General features: G+C 49.2%; 8 protein-coding genes across 8 annotated transcripts; 5 read left to right on the forward strand and 3 right to left on the reverse strand.

Moving 5' to 3' along the window:
• Nucleotides 1-860: 860 nt before the first annotated feature.
• K441DRAFT_676368 (MAP kinase) lies at nt 861-2,461 on the forward strand (the record flags this gene model as incomplete). The annotated part of the gene is made up of 3 exons (XM_067650942.1): nt 861-1,532; nt 1,590-2,251; nt 2,332-2,461. 3 exons carry the CDS (start codon nt 861-863, stop codon nt 2,459-2,461), a joined length of 1,464 nt encoding a protein of 487 aa, XP_067505517.1.
• A 595-nt stretch (nt 2,462-3,056) lies between these two features.
• Nucleotides 3,057-5,719, forward strand: K441DRAFT_633924 (beta subunit of phenylalanyl-tRNA synthetase). The gene is made up of 11 exons (XM_067646389.1): nt 3,057-3,629; nt 3,682-3,838; nt 3,890-3,974; nt 4,028-4,052; nt 4,103-4,302; nt 4,359-4,464; nt 4,528-4,719; nt 4,788-5,156; nt 5,212-5,380; nt 5,467-5,584; nt 5,650-5,719. The coding sequence occupies exons 1-11, from the start codon at nt 3,309-3,311 to the stop codon at nt 5,693-5,695; spliced, it is 1,788 nt and encodes a 595-aa protein (XP_067505518.1). The 5' UTR covers nt 3,057-3,308; the 3' UTR covers nt 5,696-5,719.
• Nucleotides 5,720-6,370: 651 nt separating this feature from the next.
• On the forward strand, nt 6,371-7,769 carry K441DRAFT_633926 (uncharacterized protein). Its single transcript, XM_067646390.1, has 2 exons — nt 6,371-6,494; nt 6,554-7,769. Exons 1-2 carry the CDS (start codon nt 6,434-6,436, stop codon nt 7,291-7,293), a joined length of 801 nt encoding a protein of 266 aa, XP_067505519.1. The 5' UTR covers nt 6,371-6,433; the 3' UTR covers nt 7,294-7,769.
• Nucleotides 7,770-7,918: 149 nt separating this feature from the next.
• Nucleotides 7,919-10,075, reverse strand: K441DRAFT_676371 (amino acid transporter; the record flags this gene model as incomplete). The annotated part of the gene is made up of 5 exons (XM_067650943.1): nt 7,919-8,148; nt 8,224-8,303; nt 8,364-8,707; nt 8,780-8,941; nt 9,179-10,075. The coding sequence occupies 5 exons, from the start codon at nt 10,073-10,075 to the stop codon at nt 7,919-7,921; spliced, it is 1,713 nt and encodes a 570-aa protein (XP_067505520.1).
• Nucleotides 10,076-10,696: 621 nt separating this feature from the next.
• Nucleotides 10,697-12,988, forward strand: K441DRAFT_554542 (protein phosphatase PP2A regulatory subunit A; the record flags this gene model as incomplete). Its single annotated transcript, XM_067643231.1, has 8 exons — nt 10,697-10,865; nt 10,924-11,075; nt 11,127-11,618; nt 11,677-11,791; nt 11,848-11,992; nt 12,045-12,145; nt 12,199-12,536; nt 12,656-12,988. 8 exons carry the CDS (start codon nt 10,697-10,699, stop codon nt 12,986-12,988), a joined length of 1,845 nt encoding a protein of 614 aa, XP_067505521.1.
• Nucleotides 12,989-13,511: 523 nt separating this feature from the next.
• Nucleotides 13,512-13,945, reverse strand: K441DRAFT_676373 (putative glutaredoxin Grx1; the record flags this gene model as incomplete). The annotated part of the gene is made up of 2 exons (XM_067650944.1): nt 13,512-13,669; nt 13,795-13,945. The coding sequence occupies 2 exons, from the start codon at nt 13,943-13,945 to the stop codon at nt 13,512-13,514; spliced, it is 309 nt and encodes a 102-aa protein (XP_067505522.1).
• Nucleotides 13,946-14,431: 486 nt separating this feature from the next.
• Nucleotides 14,432-17,054, forward strand: K441DRAFT_633937 (uncharacterized protein). Its single transcript, XM_067646391.1, has 2 exons — nt 14,432-14,892; nt 14,970-17,054. Exons 1-2 carry the CDS (start codon nt 14,597-14,599, stop codon nt 16,729-16,731), a joined length of 2,058 nt encoding a protein of 685 aa, XP_067505523.1. The 5' UTR covers nt 14,432-14,596; the 3' UTR covers nt 16,732-17,054.
• Nucleotides 17,055-17,310: 256 nt separating this feature from the next.
• On the reverse strand, nt 17,311-19,844 carry K441DRAFT_695436 (uncharacterized protein). Its single transcript, XM_067652814.1, has 5 exons — nt 19,292-19,844; nt 18,534-19,240; nt 18,174-18,490; nt 17,678-18,120; nt 17,311-17,627 (listed from the first exon to the last, which is right to left on the reverse strand). Exons 1-5 carry the CDS (start codon nt 19,530-19,532, stop codon nt 17,515-17,517), a joined length of 1,821 nt encoding a protein of 606 aa, XP_067505524.1. The 5' UTR covers nt 19,533-19,844; the 3' UTR covers nt 17,311-17,514.
• Nucleotides 19,845-21,807: the final 1,963 nt, after the last annotated feature.

Below are 21,807 nucleotides of genomic sequence, written 5' to 3' on the forward strand. Positions count from 1 at the left end.
CGCCTCGGCGGCAAAGGTGAAGGATTCCCACCGTTGGAGACGCCAGCGCCAACGCCAACGCCTCGTCCCGCACCTGGCCTACTCCAACAACCTCTCCCAACCTAACCTCTCTCCAATTCTCTCACCCCATCTCTCCTACCTCAACCGCAACAACGCCTCACTCTCTGCTGGCCTTGTGAGAGGCCGCTTTGCTGTTGACTGCTCTGTTTTATCTGCCTGTCTTGTTCGGTAAGGCTCACACGCGCCTCACCCACCATAGCGGCCCCCCCTCTCCACACACGCCTCGCCTCTGCCTGTCCGGACGGTTTCATTGCTTGCTGATATCTCCAAGGCAGAAGACAAGGCGATAGAACAGCTGGAACTTGGCGCTGCGATCAACTCCAAAGTCCGCATCTGTTGGCCTTGGGCCGTCACAGACCCACTTTCACACTGTAGAGACACATCCGATCGCCTGAGTAGCAGTCTTGCACTATCTCGAGTCACCTACAACATTAAAGACGGACCGCCAGGTCCCCGCGTTCGAGTCGGTCAGATTCCTCGGCTGAGTGCAGCAACCCAAACAGCTGGAACCAAGCGAAGTTGGTTTTCTGGTGCACAACGTGGATTCCTGCACCAACGCTCCGCTATTCGCTCTAAAAAGCAACCTGGAGCTTTGCACTGGACTGCGGGTAACGGCAGCTTGCCCTGTTCCACGGTCACAGGACGTGCCGCATTCTTCTTAGTATACCGCAAGGCAAGCTGGCTATCGGAAAATAAAATTACCGTCATTGACCTCGAGGATTTCTTCTAGTTTTGAATGCAACCATCCCCGAAGGATAGAAAGAGACTGAATTAGTTCAAACATATATCCTGCGCCTAAAATGTCTTCCCCTGCTCCTCTATTACGCCCTCCGATGCCTGGAAATCGATCTGCTAGTGGTAGCCGCACACCCCGCCTCGGACTCTCAATTCCTCCATCCCCCAATGTCCGACCCGTTGTGAATGACTCCACCGACGCGGGTTCACTCGCTCGACCTCCGCTTCCCCAGCTCCGTCTAGCAACGCCCATGGGCACCAATCATACTCCACACGAAGGCCGTCCTCATCCTAGAGGTCTACCGCCATTACAAATCGGGGCGGGTCTGTCGGCAGGAGGCTCTAGTGATGCAAGTGGACATTCAAGATCTGGGAGCTTTGGAGAGGCTGGACAAGGAAATGGATCAACATCTGCAGCTTCATCATACTCAGCCGCTCTTGGCTTTCCTATGATGCAAAGATCGCAAGGGTCGGACCCAATATCAGCGATATCCCAAGGCGGCAGTGAAGGTGCTCCTGCCATGGAGAGGGAGAATAGCATGGGCGCCATGCCCGATCTTGACCAGTTAGCCCGCGAAAAAGGACGACCATTGGACGTGGAGGATTTGGATGACGCTGGTTGGAGAGCTGCGAGCTCTAAAGGGCTAATTGAGGAACGAGGTAGTTTAGGAGAAGGTGCAGGAGGTGCAGTGACGAAATGTGTTCTTAAAGGCGGGAAGACAGTCTTTGCATTAAAGGTAATATTACTCATTGAACCGGATGAAGGTTAGGTTTACTAACAGCCTGTCTATCAGATCATCACAACAAATCCAGATCCGGATGTCAAGAAACAGATCGTACGAGAACTTTCCTTCAACAAAAACTGTGCGAGCGACCACATCTGCCGATACTACGGTGCCTTCATGGATGATAGTACCGGGACCATCAGCATTGCCATGGAATTTTGCGAAGGTGGCTCTCTCGATTCCGTGTACCGTGAAGTGAAGAAACTTGGCGGACGCACTGGCGAGAAAGTCCTTGGGAAAGTAGCTGAAGGCGTGTTAAACGGTCTCACTTACCTCCACTCTCACCGCATCATTCACCGCGACATCAAACCAAGTAACATCCTGCTCTGCCGTAACGGACAAGTCAAACTATGTGATTTCGGTGTTTCGGGCGAATTTGGAACGAAGGGCGACGCGAATACTTTCATCGGTACTTCCTACTACATGGCACCGGAGCGCATCACCGGCCAGAGCTATACCATCACCAGCGATGTGTGGAGTTTAGGCGTAACTCTGCTCGAAGTGGCACAACATCGCTTCCCATTCCCTGCCGACGGCACGGAGATGAACCCAAGGGCAGGATTGATCGATCTACTTACTTATATAGTGAGGCAACCTATTCCAAAGCTCAAAGATGAGCCAGAGAATGGAATAAGGTGGAGTGAGAACTTTAAATACTTTATTGAGTGTTGGTACGTACATTCCGTTTATCTTTATTTTGCTCCTCAAAGAGGCAATTTCAAGTAGCGAGAGCTCACATTTCCCCTCATAGTCTCGAGAAAGAACCACCTCGTCGTGCCTCTCCTTGGCGCATGCTTGAGCACCCCTGGATGGTCGAGATGAAGGCCAAGAAGGTCAATATGGAACACTTCCTAAAGCAGGTCTGGGACTGGAAGGATTAGAGGCTCATTGAATTGATGTTAAATGCCTATAGCATTTGAATGACGTTTATTCTTTTGTACCACATTCTTACCCTTTCGTTTCGGATACTGACGCTCGGGTCGTGTGCTGGGCATAGACTGACGGGGAGAAAATATCATCTTTTCTTTTTTGGGTATGGGAATTTATGAATAAGTAGGATGAAAAGAGAGGACCGATATCAATTGGTACATTGGCATTTGGAACGATTTTGCTCAGCATTTTATATGAAGGAAGGGTAGTTGTCGAAAGATGTTGAGATATGATTAGGCTGGTTTTATTGGAGAGAATTGGGCCTGGAAGATTTGACGTGGGCAGAATATCCAACCGGCATTGGGAGGGCGTTGGGCTTAGTTTAGGATACCGGCGCTGCTATGCAATGTATCTTTGGCTATGTTGGATCCGCTAGTAGCGGTAAAGATGTTTGATACCTATCATCTGTTGCTCTTGTATATGACATGCGCGGTTGATGACTTGCTTGGCTTCACACCGTTCCCTATTGCTTAAACCGCCCCGGAAAAATGGTTGCAACCCTAAGTCGGCAGTACGGGCCGCGATATCTCCGAACAGTCATTGGAGCTTTACTGCAGTTTTCAGTTCTCGGTTTCATGACATAAAAAGGTTCCTAGCCGAACAACGTTGTCTTTTTGGCATATTCAACCCCCGAGACACGCTCAAAGCGACTCATCGTACGCGTTCCGAAACCCTCGTCCTCGAGAATTTCGTTGTACAAATCTCATATAGCCCCGCCATCCACCCCACTACGCCTATATAAAAAAAAAACTGAAAGGAAATCGAGCGGGTTAGCACAAGCCCTCGGCTTCCTACAAGATGCCTACAGTTGCGGTGGGCAAGGCGGAGCTTTTCAAAGCTTTAGGAAGAGAGTATACAACTGAGGAATTCGATGAGTTATGCTTCAAGTTTGGAATAGAGCTGGACGAGGACACGTCACAAACCAAACGGCTTGTTGTTGACGGCGTGGAAGAGCCTCCTCAGCTCAAGATAGAAATTCCAGCGAATCGATATGACATGTTATGCTTTGAGGGAATTGCGCTTAACCTAAAGGTATTCTTGGAGCTGACGAAGTTGCCTAAGCTTTCACTCACCCCACCACCTGGGGGAGAGCTGCAGAGGCTTATCGTGAAGGAGGAGGTAATTTTACTAATACGCCATGTCATATATGCAAGAGTTAATGCGGAAATAGACCATGAAAGTTCGCCCGCTGATTTCGGGCGTTATATTGCGAAACATCACGTTCACGCAAGCGCGTTACGACTCTTTCATCGCACTACAAGACAAGCTCCATCAGAACCTAGCTCGGCAGAGAACTCTTGTCTCAATAGGCACTCATGATCTCGATAGTGAGTTCAGAATAGTAATCCCTGAAAGTTTCAGAAATTAAGACGAAATAGCTGTCAAAGGGCCTTTCACATATGAAGCTCTTCCCCCGGAGGAAATTGAGTTCATTCCTTTGAACCAGGCGAAGAAGATGAATGGGTTAGTGGTCAAGCCATTGCTCTGGAAATATAAACTTAGCTGATGGCTCATAGGAAGCAACTCATGGAGTTTTACGAGGTATGGTGTCTCCTAACTCCCTTCGGTAACACTGCTGATACACTCACTAGAAAGACAGGAACCTTGGGAGATATCTCCATATTATTAGGGATGCCCCAGTATATCCTGTCATTTACGACTCGAACCGGACAGTTTGTTCACTTCCGCCGATCATCAATGGCGATCACTCTAAGATAACTCTCAAGACTCGAAATGTCTTTATTGAGATAACTGCCACAGATGCAACCAAAGTCGAGATTGTTAACCACATGTACGCGCTCGGAAGTTCTCGATACCACTCTTCATGCTGATACGTTGCCCTTGCAGCCTCGTAGCGATGTTCGCGCAATACTGTGAATCCATAGAGCCTATAAAGATAGAATCTCCCCATAACCACCAAACTCGAGAGACTCCAAATCTCTCTCCGCGCGAGGTAAGAGCTGACGCTATTACACAGGTTTATAGCAGACTTTTTTTGGGGTTAACATTTCTGTAGATGCAAGCTGAGGTCGGGTACCTTAATCAAGTCTGTGGTCTTGAGCTTTCTCCTCCTGAAATTTGCAGGCTCCTTGAACGGATGGGATACTCCGTCAGGCCTTCAGAGGGCGACAACAAACTTCTTGACGTTAGTGTTCCAGTTACACGTGCAGATGTCCTACATCAGTGCGATGTGATGGAAGATTTAGCAGTAAGTCATACAATTCTCTACTCTCCCTTTGCTGATATCACTAACTAATTCATCGTCTCTTCCATCAGATAGCTTATGGCTTCAACAAGCTACCCCGATACTATCCCAACAAGACTGCTGCGGTTGCAGCGCCCTTGTTAATAAATAAATTAGCCGACATCGTCCGCCAGGAGGCTGCCATGAGCGGATGGTCAGAGGCCATGCCCCTTATCCTTTGCTCACATGATGAAAACTTCAAGTGGCTGAATCGTTCTGATGACGGCACTACTGCAGTCAGGTTACAGAATCCGAAGACTGCAGAATACCAAATAGTCCGCACTTCTTTGCTGCCAGGTCTGCTTAAGACAATCGGTTCAAACAAGCATCACAGCGTTCCAATGAAGATCTTCGAGGTCTCAGATGTGGCCTTCAAAGATATGAGCCAGGAGCGAAAGAGCGTGCGTGTACCTTTACTGCGATTCTAGTTATGTAATTGCTAATTTATCATGTCAGAGGAATGAACGCCATTTTGCTGCGGCATGGTTCGGTAAGACGAGCGGCTTTGAGGTAGTGCACGGATTGCTAGATCGCATAATGGTGATGTTAAAGATCGCATTCATCACGCGGGAAGAGGGCCTGAAGAATGATAAAATTGAGGGTTATTGGATAGAGGAGGTTGATGGTGAGGTTTTATATTCTTTGAAATGCGGCTCGTGAAAATACCATAGAGCTCCCATTAAGCCCAAAAGATTGCTGACGAGATATCAGATCCCACCTTTTTGAAGGGCCATGCAGCCTCCGTAAACCTCCGTGTCGGGAGTAAGCATCATGTTATTGGTGTTTTCGGTATCTTGGCGCCATCCGTGCTCAAGTACTACGATTTACCGTGAGTACCCATATTCATAAGTCATTTGCTCGATATAGGTTGTAACTGACATAAACTATTATTAGATACCCTGTTAGTACTCTGGAGCTCAATATCGAGGTCTTCTTGTAGGTGATGAAGCGTTTTGGGCTGCCGGCAAGGCGTATCTAAAAGCTTTGTCCATTCAAAACATAGATATCTAGATTCAACAAAATGAAACATTCTGAGAGTACCAATCGGTACACATTGATGTAAAATATAGTTGTATAGGAATTTGTAAATACGCGTTAGTCCACCTGGAAGTAACTAAAAATGAGCGCGGAGACAGGGGAAAAAAGGAGGTACTGACTTAGGATAAAATCGGTAGGAGATTTGCCCTGCAGGAACAATTCGAAGCTTCTAACGAATGTGCACATCTGGAAGCCAACTCTAACCATCCCATAGACGGCTTGATCATCCCTTCTTTGTAGCTAATTGTCGGAAGTACCACAACCGTTTAGGGGGCGGTTTCCACACCAATGCTAGTTTGCACGGGCGGGCCTGTGGTATTTAATCCGACAACGATGAAATTGTCGCATCGTTGTCATTCTGCGACCTCGTTGATGTATCACGAGTACATGACTGTTCGGTCAAAATTGCAACACCAAGGGCGCATTAAGAAAACGGCAAGGGTTTTGGAACTAACCCAATAACAGCAAGTACAGCCGAGAGATCAACCACTCCCTGGTTCTGTAAACGGCGGTTCATTCGACGATGCCGGACCAGAGGAGTCATATTTCAAACATCCAATTTGGTAAGGTATATAAAGCCTCGAAAAGCCCCACTGTCCCAACACCAGCACAAACGCATTTAGAAAAAATAACATCCACAATGGCGTCAAACGAATACCCAAAAGCGCCTCTCAGTACAGTGAAGCGCCTCAACAACAGGGGTGAGTGTTCTGAAGATTTATGAAATCTCAATTAAGCTGGTTATCTGATAAATCCATAGGTGTATATGACTACAAAACAATCCACAATATCATCAACGCCACTTCAGTCCTCCATGTCGCCTTCAACCCTGCCCCATCATCCGAGGCGGACCCCTTCCCCGCAATCCTCCCCATGCTCGGCTGCACCGGCTCCTTCAACTCACCCAACGCCGATCCTGCCGCCGGCCCGCTCGACCTGTACCTGCACGGCTACGTCTCGTCGCGCCTGATGAAGCAGCCCAATGCGCCGGACGCCGCCGCAGAGGGTACGCCCGTGACCGTGGCCGCGACGCTGATGGACGGTCTCGTCCTCGCGCTCACGCCGAACCACCACAGCTGCAACTACAGATCCGTGGTCGCGTTCGGGTATGCCGAGGCCGTCACCGACGAGGCCGAGAAGCTGTATGCCATGGAGCTGATCACGGACAACATGCTCCCGGCCCGCTGGGCCAACTCGCGCATCCCGCCGAACAGGGCCGAGATGCAGAGCACGTCCGTCCTGCGCGTCAGGGTTGCTCATGCGAGCGCGAAGGTGCGGGCAGGTGGGCCTGGCGAGGATCGCGGGGATTTGAAGGATGAGGAGTTGAGGAAGAGGGTCTGGACGGGCGTGGTGCCGAGCTGGACGCAGTGGGGCGACCCGACGCCTGCGAGGGAGAACAGGGCGGGCGAGGTCCCGGAGTATGTGGAGCAGTGGCGGAATGTGCAGAATAGGGATGGGAGGGTTGGGGCTTACGAAGCGGCGAAGGAGGCGGAGGAATGATTTCGTGGTCTTGTTTTTGATGGTAATCTTAAGAATTAAAAGTACCTGAAACGAAACGGCGCTCTAAAGCCATAAATTCATCTTTGAGCTTCCATTGCAGTGGCTCGGAAAAAGGAAAACCTAAGCTATGTTTGGAGCACTCAACCGCCATTTAGATGCGACACAATCAGGATACCGAAATAAAACTTCAGTGAGAACTTCAGTGGCTTATCGCAAAAAAAGAAATACAACCGTACAACTTCTTGAATAGTCGACTGCTAGTTACGCTCTCAATAGCGCTCTATGATTTCCAAGAAAAACTTCATAATATTTCTGATTAGAGGGGATAGCCAAGCCATCAAGTTATACCGAAGCTCATAGGGATGTCTTGGTATATCATTAGTAAACTATAGACTTACTGCGGAAGGACGTCCTCTTTTTTAGTGTCCAAAAGATGGCGTAAGGGTGCTTCTGGATTGACGGAGATGTAATGTCACTGCGTTGAAGGCTGTTATTTAGCCTTTTAAGTCTGAAAAGGTTTGCAGAACTGTTCTGTGAGGCCACAATAGCAGTTCTTAAGTATGCTGGTAATGCGTCTTGGAAAATTATGCAGACTTTCCATGCACCTCATATACGCGGGGCCAGTTTAACTTCGCAGTCTATTAACCAATGAACCTAGTGCGAGCAGCCCAACAATAGTAGCAGCTGGAAGAGGTGCAAAAATGGTAGATCTAATGATTATGGCAATGCCAGCGCAGGAAAAAACAATGGGTATCGCCAACGGTGGTCGATAGGGTCGGCGCAATTCAGGCTCACGGAAGCGGAGGATAATTAAGGCTACGACGGTAGAGACGTAGAATATCCATGTAGCCATACCTATAGAAGCTTATTTAGCATGACAAATCTGATGAAAAGAAAAACGTTTAGGATGAAGCACGTGGCCAGCCTTACCAACAAATGTGAGCAAGATCCGAAAATTGCCTGTTGCTATGTAGGCAGCAGTGACGAACGAGCTTAAGAGCATGGCATTACTACAATGATTAGCTATAGTGTTCCGATCGAAGTTCCCGTAGCGGAAAGTTGTAACTCACATTGGTGCATCCCATTCAGTGTCTGGAGCTGGAGCTGGATCGTTAGAACCAGCACTGTTCGCACCACCTTCGTCAGAGTGTCCCGATATTAATGGCTCACTCTCATCGTTTTGTGGATTTTGAGGTGCATTCTCCTCGCTACGAGCCCTTCGATTCGGCCAGGAAGCCCAGCTTGGTAGTCCCATGACACCAAGAAAATTTGGTAGATAGCCTCTATGCGAAGCCGCAACGGTCAATCTTCCTACCGCAAACAGAATACTTGTGGAAGCTCCTGCACAGGAGATTGCTACAAGCACAGAAATTAAAATTCCGGCGGGGTATCCGAGAAGGGATTTAGCAGCCATCTAGAATCCCCGATGAATATTTCAGCATGCTGTACTTCAAAAATAAACATTAAGTAGAGCGACCAGGCATACCACAGCTACCGCATTACTAGAGCCTACCATATCCCACGGAAGTAGTATATAGTAGGAGATATTGACAAGCTCAAAACAATTTAAAACCACAGTCATCGCAGTGTGAATTGCGAGCGGAAGTGAGCGACCAGGATTTCGTATTTCACTTGCGACGAAGTTGGCCTTACGGAAGCGTTAGTGATTAGTACCTCTAATTGACTACGTGCAGTATGCGAAAGAGACAGAAGACGGCGGGATTGTGCTTGGTGGAATGCTGTTGCTGATCGAGCAACTCATGACATAGTTTTTGCGCGACATGACGCCTTCTGGATGATTCTGCTCAATATTTGGAACCGTGGCAGGACCCACCGTTGTTCGGAAAAAGACATGATGTTGGAGAGTTATGTAAAATAGACTTACATTATCCCATCCATCGTATGCCCATAGTCCAGCATAAAGAGCCTCGGAGTAGTGCCCAAGCAGCTCCCACCAGCCTATATTAGTCCAATCAATAGGGAAACCACCAGAAATGCTAGGCCGCGAGTGAAACCAATTCTTCGAATACCAATCAGTAGCCCCGGAAAGCGACGAAGTAGGATCAAAAATATGAGCAATAAGAACACAAATGCCTCCGAAAGCAATCATGGTTACGGTGGCTAGTTTGAATATCGTAAAGGATTCACTAAGCCGCATCGTGGTCTTGGTACTTATTGAATTGAACAGCACGATCAGAACATGCGCGGATATAGCCAGCAGTTTCAGTTGCCAAGAAGCTAATGGTGTACTGTCTACAGAAGCTGTTGCAGAAACTGCAGAATCCACGAGCACAATACATTGGATGGCCATGGCGGATGGTTTGGCAGCAAAGATATATATCCAGGCCATCAGAAAGGCAACTGTATCCCCATAGACATAGCGGAGATACTCTTGCATTCCACCGTTGAGTGGGAGTGCAGCTCCGAATTCTGCAAAAGATGCCGCACCAGCCCATGATAGTAAGCCTCCGACGAGCCAGATGAGCAAGGCTGCTCCTGGCGACGGCACATTGCTATCAACCTGAGCCGGAGAAGCAAAGATTCCAGATCCAATCTGAAGGCTGACTAGTACTGCGAATGCATGGCGTGCGGATAGTTGTTTTGCAGAGTCATTGTGGCTGATACCTTCCGGCGGAGGAGACATCAGGGGGGCGGTTGTTTTCGTGGTATCATGATCTCCGGGTGAAGATTGAATGTCAATATCATCTTCTCTATTCGAGCTGGTGCCTTGCTCATTGCCGTCTCGTCGGGAAGAGGGTGGGTTTTCCTGGTGTCCAACCATTTGCCTAACTGCTTGTGGGCGAGGTAGTTGGATGGATATGTAGTTTGGATTTTCGTCACGGAAGGGATTTATTTAGGGCATATAGATAGGCTAGCTTCAGCGGCGAATTGTGACTTCGTTCTAGATGTCTCGGTAATTTCCTTTGGTGTTGTTCAGCAACTCATTGTTAGTGGCAGTCTCGTTTCTCAACTGAGGTTGGGAGCCCCGCCCGCGCCACAAGCAGTGGCTCGTATTCTCTGCAGGTGTCGACGCCATAACGACCAACGAGACCAACTTGAAGAGCCCTACAACCTACTGCATCACCACCAGCAAGACACCACACATCCACCGTGCATCACCTATTACCTTTACACAACCCGCCTAATTGGGGTAGACGGCTACCTAGACCTAGCTACGTCCCTACTAAGCCCTGCGACCAAGCCCTGAATTTCCTGCCCTGCCTGCCTTATCACCAACATTCAGGTACGGCGAACACAACTTTGCGCCCAGCTACTACCCCTTGAATCCCAAGAGGCTTTCTGTTTACTAAAATCCACGGAGCACAACTTCTCCGTTCCTCTGTTTCTAGGAGCCTTCCTAATCACCTCTCCCGTAAACACCTCAACCCCAGAATAGCAGACCATGGATAGCGCAAATCAAAATGACGAGCTATACCCAATCGCTGTCTTGATCGATGAGCTTAAACATGACGATGTTTTGTTACGATTGAACGCCATTCATCGCCTTTCTACCATTGCTCTGGCTCTGGGGGCCGACCGAACGAGAGATGAGCTGATACCCTTTCTTGATGGTATGTTATGCATGGTTTCGAACTGCAAATGTGGGCATTGCGCTGATATTTGGATTAGAGTCTGTGGAGGATGAGGATGAGGTCTTGACTGCATTGAGCGAGGAGTTAGGGAATTTTGTTGAGTATGTGGGGGGACCTGAATATGGGCATGTTCTGCTTTCGCCTCTAGAGAATCTGGCAGCGATAGAAGAGCCTTTGGTTCGCGAGAAAGTATGTCTCAGCCGGAAAGAATTTATCTGGCTCTGGGCTAACGAGGGGCAGGCTGTGGAGTCACTGAATAAAATTTGCGAACAACTTTCCCAACAGCAAATCGAAGAATTCTTCATTCCTCTCGTAGTTCGACTTTCAAAAGCAGACTGGTTTACATCGAAAATATCCGCGACGGGCCTATATAACGTCCCATACACTCGTGCTACGCCTCCATCTCAGGAGGGGCTAAGGCAGCAATATGGACAGCTCGTTCACGATGATACACCAATGGTTAGGAGGCAAGCGGCGAACAATTTGGCAAAGTTTATCAAAACTATGCCAGCGGCAATTGTAATTGAGGAAATGATCCCGCTTTTCCAACATTTGGCAAGCGACGATCAAGATAGTGTGAGGCTCTTGACTGTGGATATCCTCATTGCAATAGCCGAGGCGGTTCCAAAGGAACAACAATCGAGCCATGGAGTATTGCTCACGGCGTTGAGAAGTTTATTTGAGGATAAGAGCTGGCGAGTGCGATACATGGTAGCAGATCGGTTCGAAAAGGTCAGTCCTCAAAATATTGACACGGAAAAGGCATTTGGCGACTAATACGTACATCTAGATCGCAAAAGCTGTTGATGAAGAGGTAGTAAATAGGGATTTAGTTCCCGCTTTCGTGAAGCTGCTCAAGGACACCGAGGCGGAGGTACGGAGTGCGATAGCGGGGCAGATTCCTGGTAAGCAATCCCACTCATGTGTCAGGTCTTGGCGTTTGGTCGCTTACAACGAATAGGTTTCTGTGCTTTACTTGAGAGCGAAACTCTACTCCACGATGTTATGCCAAGTATAGAAGAGCTTGTCTCGGATCAATCTCAGCATGTCCGAGCTGCTCTTGGTACCCAGATTAGCGGGCTGGCCCCGATTCTCGGGAAGGACGAGTATGACCTGCAAGCACCCCTTGCCTTATGTTCTATGCTAACATTTGCTTAGAACAATCTCACATCTCCTACCTATGTTCCTCCAAATGCTAAAGGATGAATTCCCTGACGTCCGACTGAACATAATTTCAAAGCTCGAGCTTGTCAATAACGGTACGTCCATTGTCACGCGATCAACTTCCGAAACCGACTAATTTCCCGCATAGTTATCGGTATCGAGCTCCTTTCTCAATCCCTTCTTCCTGCAATCGTACAGTTGGCAGAAGATAAGCAATGGCGCGTCCGACTGGCCATTATTGAATACGTTCCTCTCCTAGCAAGCCAGCTAGGCGTCAAGTTTTTCGACGAGAAGCTCAGTAGTCTGTGCATGAGCTGGCTTGGTGATACCGTTTTCTCAATCCGAGAAGCTTCCACGCAGAACTTAAAGAAGCTTACTGAGGTTTTCGGGGTGGAGTGGGCAAATGACGCTATCGTTCCTAAGGTCATGGCTATGGGCCACCATCCCAACTACCTCTACCGAATGACAACCTGCTTCGCCGTCTCCGTAAGTTTTTTTTTAAAACGTATCCCCGGCATAAGGCCAACTCGTTCTCTTATCTTTATAGCGTTTCTATTACGTTTTGAATATTTGTATGGTCAATTCACGGCTGACAAACGAGACAGACGCTCGCCCCGGCCCTTAGCATGGAGGTGATTGAGACTTCAATCCTGCCCATGATGGATAAACTAGTTAACGACGACATTCCCAACATCCGATTTAACGTTGCAAAGTCTTATGCCATTCTCATCGAAACTCTCAAGCGGCTTCCTGAACACAGCACGGTTCTTGCGCTCGAGAAAGCTGGACAGCCCGCCACAGGCTGCCAGAAGGGCCAAGATCTCATCACTAAGCAGATCCTACCTAACCTAGAGAAGCTGCAGCAAGATGACGATGTCGATGTCAGGTACTTCGCGACTACGGCGGCACAGGTCTACGCAGACGCTATGCAGACGTAGGATTAGGTATGCGTGAGCGACAAGAAGGTTGTGATTGGACAGCAGGAATCGCTAAGAAGCATTGAATGACACTAATGAAACGGCCGAGTTGGCTTGATAGAGGGAGCGAAAGGAGAGACAGGCATGGTGTGCATAAGGCAGGCAGTTTGAAGGCGAGATCATGGAATACGTGGCGTGCATTCTTCATAATCCTTTGTTCTGAAACCAACTGTCTCGTCCGCGTGTGCTCGTTGCCCTTTCGTCTTCTAGCTCCGTGTACGAGGTATTTGAGGGCTGCTACAACTAAGACTACCCCTTTTTAGACATGGCCTTTTTGGAATGCATCGTTTTTGGGGTTTTGCAGATCAGATCGTATGAAAGAATGGAGACACGTGAATACCGCAATGCTCTATTGATACCTAATTCCTCACAACCACCATTCCCAGCTAACATGCCCATATCATCAAATAAAAGGGTACTTCATCTATCATCCCCTGAGGGACTTCCCTCTCCCAAATATTCCCGTGACTTCGGGGGTATGAACTCAGACGGCACCAGCCTCCTTCAACAGATTGGGCAGCTGGGCCTTCCGAGCCTGCAGGTCCGAGTTGCCGCCGATATGTTTCTGAGCGATGAAGATGTTCGGGACGGAGCGCTGGGACGTCATTTCCTCAAGCGCATCCTGAATAGCGGCGCCATCGTCTGCGATGCACAAAGAACACATTAGCCTCGGTTCATCCTCCACCAATCACAAAAACTCATCCCCCAAAAAACTCTAGCAAGCTCGTAGAACGAGAGTCGGATGGAGTTTGTAGGGTTTCACGTACCGACTTGATCCAGCTCGATGGTGTAGAACTTTGCGCCCAGTTCAGTCAGCAGTGACTTGGTGGCCTTGCAGTAAGGGCAGTAGCTCTTGCTGAAGACGGCGACGGTGTTGTCGTCGATGATGCCTTGGGCCTTCGTCTTTGCGGCGGACATGGTGGCGGGGCTGGGGGCGCGTGTGAAGAGGGCGCGCAGGAAGGAAATGGTTGCGGTTTGAGCCTTTTAAGCTGGTTTCCTTTGTAGTAGGAGTGTTGGTGTTTGTTTGTAGAGATGCGAAAGAGGGGTGGTGGAGTGAGTGGTTTATGTAGCTGAGAGGTAGGGATGTGTCATATAGATTTGGAAGGTGGATTTGGAATTCGAATCGCCTTTTTGGGGTGATTATTGATACGCCACGCCCCCGCAAAGAGAAAAGAAGATGCGATGATGCAATAACGAGGGCTTTGATGCTTGCGAAGATTACCCGGTTTTAGCTGCCGCCCCGCTGCCATCGAGACAGGGGGGTTGATTGGGCTGGCGCTCAGGATGGGAATGCGAATTGAGTCTAATGCGATTCATCATCATATCACGAGAGTCGCAAGTCCAGTAGTTCCGATATCCGTGGACCCTTAGTACTTACTAAACTCTGCTCCCTTACGAAGGTTACGACGACCCACGACTCACGACTCTAATTATTCTCTCCTGCTGATTCTCTCCCAGCCCATCACAAATACCAACTCCAATGGGGCCGCTCTGCTCTTCTCCCTAAGCCTCTTTCTATTCTCGTCCTCGACAACCCCATTGTCCTCTCTAGCCATCGACGCCAACACTATGGGGAGCTCTTCTGTAGGCTCCAACATCTTTTTCATTTCCGCCCTCCTCGCGATATGTCTCGTTGTTCTCCTGCTCCTGCGGTATTACCTCCCACTCCGGGCGACGCCCGCCTACCTCCTTGTTCCCGTCTTCCTCGCCATCGCACTACCTGCGAGTATAGTGTTGCTCGTACCTATAGATCTTGCGTCTATCCCTGGAACGGATACTGAGGGGTCGAGGGGGGTATGGCTTCCGGAAAGGGTGACATTAGTATCGTGGAGGATAACGTACTGGCTGACGTTCGCGCTGACTTGGTGAGTTGTGGACCCGATGGCTTCCGCCGCGCTCCTGTCGTAGTGAGTGCTCGAATTCATACTAATGTTAGAGTTAGGGTGATACTACCCCTTCTTGGAGAGTATTGCGATGCTGGTTATCGCGAGCCCAAGGACTGCTTCATGTACGCCCTCCGCTCTAATGGCCGGTACCAGTTGATAACGCTTGGATCGGGTATCGTGGGCGCCATATACTTCTTCGTGCAATCTGGATTTCACCTTGAGAGTTTCAAGGCCCTGGTGATGGCCCTGGCATACTCATGGGGTTTAATCATGGCCATATACCTCATGGGTCACGGCCTAGTTGCTCTCCCTCGTCAGCTCTTCCGAAATGCGAGTGTCAGTGGCCGTCTCCGACGTCTGCAGTCTCAGGCACCGAAAATCCATGATAGACTCATGGAATCCATCGACAAACTAGACCAATACGAGTGTCAAGTACTACAACTACGACAACGTAAGAACGGCACTGCAAGAGATTTTCAAGAATGGATAGACGAACTCGCCGAGACGTCCGCTCTTCCTGAATCACGAGCCCCCTCCACTACCGCCTGCTCTTCAACTTCTATAGTGCCTCCCGTAATAACAGAACGCTACCTCGCGGACCTCACCCGCAAGCTTAAGCGTGCCCGCCATGCCAAAATGCGCTTCTCCGACTCTTGGGACCGGCTGGTCCGCTCCGCTCTTAATACCCAGGCCATACTCGACTCTGCCGCCTCTAAGCGCCTTGAGTTCCGCAAATCTCCATACGATACCCCACCCTCGAACTTCTTATCTCGTATCCCATTTCTAACGCCATATACTCGCTACCATCTACATGCACATCTCATCCCACTCCTCTACTATATCTCCTCAGCAATCTTTGCCCTAGCCTCAGCCGCCATAATCTGGTCCGAAGTCGTCAAATCGCTCGAAGCAAAACTCTCGCTCGTCGGACTCACCGTTGTACACCACCCGCGCTCGGGCCGAAGCCAGATCGGCTTCACAGGCCAGCTGATCGCGGGCGCCTGGCTCAGCTACATGTGCGCCTGCACGTTCTACTCGCTGACCGAAGTCAAGATCTGGGGCAACCGCGCACTGGTGAGGCGCGGCACGTATCCGGAAAGCGCAACGTGGTACAGCCTGCAAGTTGCCAAGCTGACCGTCCCGCTCGCGTACAACTTCATCACCTTCCTGCCGCTGAGCGTCTACCACAAAGCCAGTTTCTACGTCTTCCTGGGCCGCCCGATCGACCTAACACAGGCCTGGGCCGGCTTCTCGGCCTACTTCCCCATCCTCATCCTCGTCCCCGTCCTCGCTACCTCCTTCAACCTCTACGGCAAGGTCAAGAACGTCTGCGGCTTCGGCGACCTGCTCGAGGACGAGGAGGACGCGGCGGACGGCGCCGTCTTGGGCTCTTGGCGCGAGGGCCGCGCCCTCATCGAGCGCGAGGTCCAGGCCGCTGCTGGGAATGCCCTCGGTTTGGCGCGGCGGCCGGGCGCGGGCGACCCGTCTGTTGCGTCGTCGGCGTCAGCGGCAGTGGGTGCGTACAGAGATGACCCTGTGGCGGAGGCGTCGGCGCCTGCGGCGGGGCGGCCTAGGCCGAGGCCCGAGAGGAGGCCCAGGGTTGTGGTGGAGGAGGAAGAGGAGGCCGGTGGGTTTTTCGCGGATTTCGCGGATAGGGTCCGGAATACGTTTGATTCGACGGAATTCCGAAGACCGAAGTGGATGGGAGGCGGTGAGGCGGAGGGTGGGAGCGGAGAGAGGCTGAGCGGGGCGGAGAGGAGGGAGGGGCTGGCGAGGTGGTTTGGGGGGCGGCCGGCGGAAGGGAGATTGAGGCTTTGAGGGTGAGGGAGGAGAGGGGGCGTTTCGGACTTGCTGCTTGTATTGCATTGCATGGATGGGCTGGGTGGTTGGATATGTTTTTGCGTGCGAGCAGTGCATTAGTCTTGTATGAATAGACTGCATCGAGCCGGCTAAGCTAGATGGGCGTTTTGGAGGTGGCTATGACCTGGTGATTCGAATGGGGAAAAAAGTTTGAGTGGTATTAATTGATTTTGGTTGGCTCTGCGCTTGTCTATCTAGATTAGCTCTAGTGCTTCTCCTTACTCATTATATAATATTGGGCGTATAGCCGTTCGTACTATTCGATAAATTATAATACGTTCTATCTATCACAGGACACCCCCGTGACACTTACACACGTCCATCTATTTCCACCGGCTCAGTAATTAGAGACCGACCACGAGACGGCAATCTGCCGTTCTCCACTGCAATCTACGGCAATCTGCCATGTTCTGCCAAGTCCGCCGAATCCTGCCAAGTTCTGCCAGGACCGCTCCCCGAATCCTATTCTGCCCCGTGCACGTGTTGACTAAGCAACCAAGTTAACGATAACTACAGTTGAGGAATCTGTTCTAAAGGGTAAGGAGGTTAAGTGTGATGTGAAATTATATAATGGGTTCTAGATACAAGCAGAGACCTCAGGTAAACTGCTGCTGGAAGCTCGAACAATGAGACCATCCCGCGGCGAACACGGCCCCGTAGCGTGCACGCCAAATTATCAATGAGCGGAACCACCCGAGCATCAGTCTTTCAGGCCCGCCGCCCTCACTTATCTAGGGATCCTTAATTCATTAGGGGGAATTCAGGAATTACTACCTGGTTGTTGTTGTCCAGGACGTATACCGAAGAATAATCAGATTTAAAAACCGCTCGCCAAAGCCTCGTTCCCGTTACCCCTGTTACCGTTAGCTGTATGGTCCTAAGGGCAAGAATAAAGCAATCATACGGTATTTCCGAGGACGCGAATGCCTGCAATCTAGTATAATCCAGTCTTTTATCCAATTATTTGCAATCCACCGGTAGTAGGCACCTGTAGCTGAGAACCTATTGCAATGTTCGGCAAGTCGGTCCCCATCCCGTAGTAATTCAATGCCCCATGCAGGGCCCACAATCCTAAAATCGATCCTTCCATCTCTAGACTGCGACCATTCACTTGAGATCGCATGCCCATGGCCGAGTAAGGAGTTAAATGCACGATACCACTCATCCTGAAACTGAGCCTCTGGAGGCCGAACCTGCGCAGATGCCCCTAATCGTTTAGTACGGCTTAAGAGCAGGCCCGTTCTAGAGAATTTTCGGAGTACAGCTTCACAAAATACCGGGAGAGAGGGGTACTCTTTAAATGGGAATGGGAGAGGGTTACGCAGGCCTAGATGATACTCAATAAATCTAGTAATATGTTAGAATATAATATAAATATAACCTAAAGGGAATTCTATTACTTCTCGTGAAGTTTAGACGGTAGAACACAAACAATATGATCTGCAAGTAGATCCGTTGCCTCTGAATGAACCCACCCCTCCTCATAGCAAAGGCGAATTCCTGGATTATTAAGTTGACGACGGATGCTGCCATGTTGTAGAACCTCTCGTAGCACATTGGCTGCTTCAACGGTGAGTTTTTTGTCTGAGGGGAACGATCTTTGCACTGGACTATTTTGTAGCAATTGAAAGACCTTAGACTCGTCGTCCAGCGCCTGAATAAGAAGGTCCTTCGTAACACATTCAATAACGTGATTCTTAAGGTCGGATCGGTAGGTCTGTAGTGTTAGTTATACTCTAGTATATGCGGTTTATACGTACCGAGAAAGTAAACTTAAGTAGTGCGGTAGTAGCGCCGGGGTGTCCGCCTGTAATAGAGTAGAGGTACTCACAAGCAGCGGGGTCGAGGGCAAATTTTCTAGTTGGGATTGAGCATGCCCTACTAACCACGTCTTTAAACTCTTGTTCACTGTAGAATAGACAAACACCGTTTTCTACAAAAGGAGAGGGGGTAATAGAAATGCGTTGCTCAGCGCCAAAATGGATCGGGGTACTTCCAAGGGGATAATTAGTTGGTCCCGTGGCAGGGCTCCCATATGATGAAAAGAGACAAATTTTCGGCCCGGCAAAAGCACCACTCTGCGTCTTAATAATTCCAAGCCATAGATCCAAGTCGTAATAGGATTGTTGGGCTTCATCGAATATAAAGACAATATTTGTGCTTAAAAGGTTGTGACGGTCTATTCCAGAATAGCCGTTTGCCTCGCATTCGCGAATAAGATGAGTTGTTGGTTTGCTAACATTATGCCAGCCATTAAGGAAAACAACAGGCTCCCCACACTTAATGTAATAACTCTCTAGCAAATGTGCAAGTGTAGTCTTTCCAGAGGCTGGCGTGCCTCTAACATGAGCAACCCTTTCCTCATCCAATATCGTGGCAAGCTTCCGGATAGTGTCGGTACGGGGACAAATGTATAAATTATCCTCGATAAAAAGCTGCCCCTTCGATGGGGGAAGAGAAGGCGGCACTATAAATGAGTATTAGCATCGACATGTTTTAATAGAGGCAATGCCCTTACCATAATCGGCATGTATTGACATCCGATGGTCACAGTCTTCGCAGCGTTCTTCGGTTGTATTGGCACCAGTCTTTGAGGTGCAAGACCCAGAAGTGCAAGGGCATACCAACCCATTTTTGAGCGTAAACGTGCAACAGCCCATAGTAATTAGGATGGTTCGTGGTTGAAGCACGGTCGAAGGAATAGTAGGGGGAGCTCTAAGAGGGGGAGAAAACCACGAATTAAATATCCACGGAGTCATATTTGTTCGCAGAGTTAAGAAAGCTAAGATGAAGAAGGTTTAATGGTAGGCAACATCCATTACTTGGGCCAAGGTCGCATGGGCTACTGTCCCACGGTACCGGAAAGTTAGACCACAATAGCCTTCACCAGCGAATCCTAATTGTGATTGTCTGGAGAGTCACTGTTAGCTGGATGGACGATATGAATGGAAACATGATGCGAGGTGGAGATGGAGTTCAGGAAGAGCGCCGAATCATCGCCATGACTATACAGGGCTTCCAATCACCTGCATATTGGAAGAATACGTAGATTTAAGGGGTGTTAAAACATGCGTACAGTCAGCAACTTACCTCCCTGGCCAGACGTTACCTCAGAAGCTCAGACCAAGAAATCGATTGTGCGGATATAGGAATATCCGCACCGTCCGCTAAGCTGATTTAGGACGGCAATCGTTTTCGTGGTCTGAGAGACTTTGGCGAGATTTGTAGGAAAACCTAAACACGGTTTATATAAGAAGACCTTATTAACTTTAACGAAATTGATCTACCCTCCCACAATACCTATCGACATAAAAATTACACTAAATTATAGAGAAAAGCCTACTCTATAAGTTATGAGATCTTCAACTCCTTATACGCCCGCGATGTTGAGAGGAATTCGTCGCCGTAGAGGCCCTAATTCTACCTCTGCAACGCCGAGCCGCTCAGTAAACACCAACGCTGAACGCTTGCGCCCACGCCGCCAGCCCTCTGCGTAGAGCTGTGGAGCTTTGCGAGAGCTCTGCGGAACGAAGCTCAGGGGGAGACCTGCACGGAGCTCTGCACNGAGCTCTACCAAAGCTCTGCAAAAGCTCTGCAAAAGCTCTGCAAAAGCTCTGCACGAAGCTCTGCACGAAGCTCCGCACGAAGCTCTGCTCAAAGCCCTATATAGAGTTCCAAAGCTCTACTAACACGCAGCACTAATATACTAGGAAGGTTCTACAATCGCCCGTACAAACGCCCGTATGAACGCCCATACAATCAATCGATCAATTGCCCATACAATCGTCTCTACAAACGTCTCTGCAATTGATCGCCCGTACGAACGTCTGCACGTCTGCACATCTACACGTCTGCACGCCTGCACGTGGCTCTGCACGAAGCTCTGCGGGAGGCTCTGCACGTGGCTCTGCACGTGGCTCTGCACGAAGCTCTGCACGGAGCTCTGCACGAAGCTCTGCACGGAGCTCTGCACGAAGCTCTACACGAAGCTCTGCACGAAGCTCTGCACGAAGCTCTACACGAAGCTCTGCACGAAGCTCTGCACGAAGCTCTGCACGAAGCTCTGCACGAAGCTCTGCGTACAGAGGCTCTGCATGAGGCTCTGCACGAAGCTCTACACGAAGCTCTGCACGAAGCTCTGCACGAAGCTCTACACGAAGCTCTGCACGAAGCTCTACACAAAGCTCTACTGAGGCTCTGCACGAAGCTCTACTGAGGCTCTGCATGAAGCTCTACTGAGGCTCTGCACGAGGCTCTGCACGAAGCTCTGCACAAAGCTCCGCATGAAGCTCTACACGAAGCTCTACTGAGGCTCTGCACGAGGCTCTGCCCAAAGCTTACCCCCTAGTAGTAGCAGAGGCACTCCGGGCCAAGGGAGGATATTTTTAAGGAAGGACCGAGCTATAGCACCTGCTAGGTGTTACAATAACTTCGAGTAGTGGATATCTATAGATCTATATAATTTTATCTATATTAGTTGACTATTTAATAAGATATAATATGTGCTTAGGCTTTTAATAACGCGTTTTTTAACTTTAACGAAATTAATATCAGGACTGAGCAATAGCTATACTATAAAATTTATACTATTTAGAAGCCCTAAGTCTTAAAAATAATGTATGAACTTTTGGTAATAATAACGCGTTATATAAATAAATAAATTAGATATCCGCAATCTCCGTTTTACGGATTTTGCTTAGGATTTTAACAAATCTCGCCAAACCCTCTCAGACGTGATTTTGCAATTCGGAAGACGGCGTAGGTTATTCCGACGCTAGCTAAAAAATCACGTCTGAGCTCGCTGAGGTAAGGCCAGACGACTTTTAGAGTTTGCTAGAATTTCGGGCCACCTTGTGCACGGACCCACACTCGTGCACGGTACTATCACGGAGTTGATACAATTTGGAATATGCTTAATTGCTAGCCATTTACTCATGCTATTGTATAATTAACGGTGTAATAGGTCAAGGCATTCGGATAAAGAAGAAGAAAAGAAACTTCGGATACTGGGTGCAAATAAATAGGGGACACAGT

Source organism: Cenococcum geophilum (genome assembly GCF_001692895.1).
Source record: "Cenococcum geophilum 1.58 unplaced genomic scaffold K441scaffold_15, whole genome shotgun sequence".
NCBI classification, from domain to species: Eukaryota; Fungi; Ascomycota; class Dothideomycetes; order Gloniales; family Gloniaceae; genus Cenococcum; species Cenococcum geophilum.

Excerpts from the sequence above, each read along its gene's own strand:
- K441DRAFT_633924 (XM_067646389.1), top strand. The coding sequence starts at position 3,309 with ATGCCTACAGTTGCGGTGGGCAAGGCGGAGCTTTTCAAAGCTTTAGGA. Across the intron at positions 4,053-4,102 it reads AACTCATGGAGTTTTACGAG|AAAGACAGGAACCTTGGGAG; the intron begins GTATGGTGTCTC and ends TACACTCACTAG. Across the intron at positions 4,465-4,527 it reads CAAATCTCTCTCCGCGCGAG|ATGCAAGCTGAGGTCGGGTA; the intron begins GTAAGAGCTGAC and ends ACATTTCTGTAG.
- K441DRAFT_633926 (XM_067646390.1), top strand. The coding sequence starts at position 6,434 with ATGGCGTCAAACGAATACCCAAAAGCGCCTCTCAGTACAGTGAAGCGC. Across the intron at positions 6,495-6,553 it reads GAAGCGCCTCAACAACAGGG|GTGTATATGACTACAAAACA; the intron begins GTGAGTGTTCTG and ends ATAAATCCATAG.
- K441DRAFT_633937 (XM_067646391.1), top strand. The coding sequence starts at position 14,597 with ATGGGGAGCTCTTCTGTAGGCTCCAACATCTTTTTCATTTCCGCCCTC. Across the intron at positions 14,893-14,969 it reads CTGACGTTCGCGCTGACTTG|GGTGATACTACCCCTTCTTG; the intron begins GTGAGTTGTGGA and ends TGTTAGAGTTAG.
- K441DRAFT_695436 (XM_067652814.1), bottom strand. The coding sequence starts at position 19,532 with ATGACTCCGTGGATATTTAATTCGTGGTTTTCTCCCCCTCTTAGAGCT. Across the intron at positions 19,241-19,291 it reads GTCAATACATGCCGATTATG|TGCCGCCTTCTCTTCCCCCA; the intron begins GTAAGGGCATTG and ends ACTCATTTATAG. Across the intron at positions 18,121-18,173 it reads CCGTCTAAACTTCACGAGAA|ATTTATTGAGTATCATCTAG; the intron begins GTAATAGAATTC and ends ACATATTACTAG.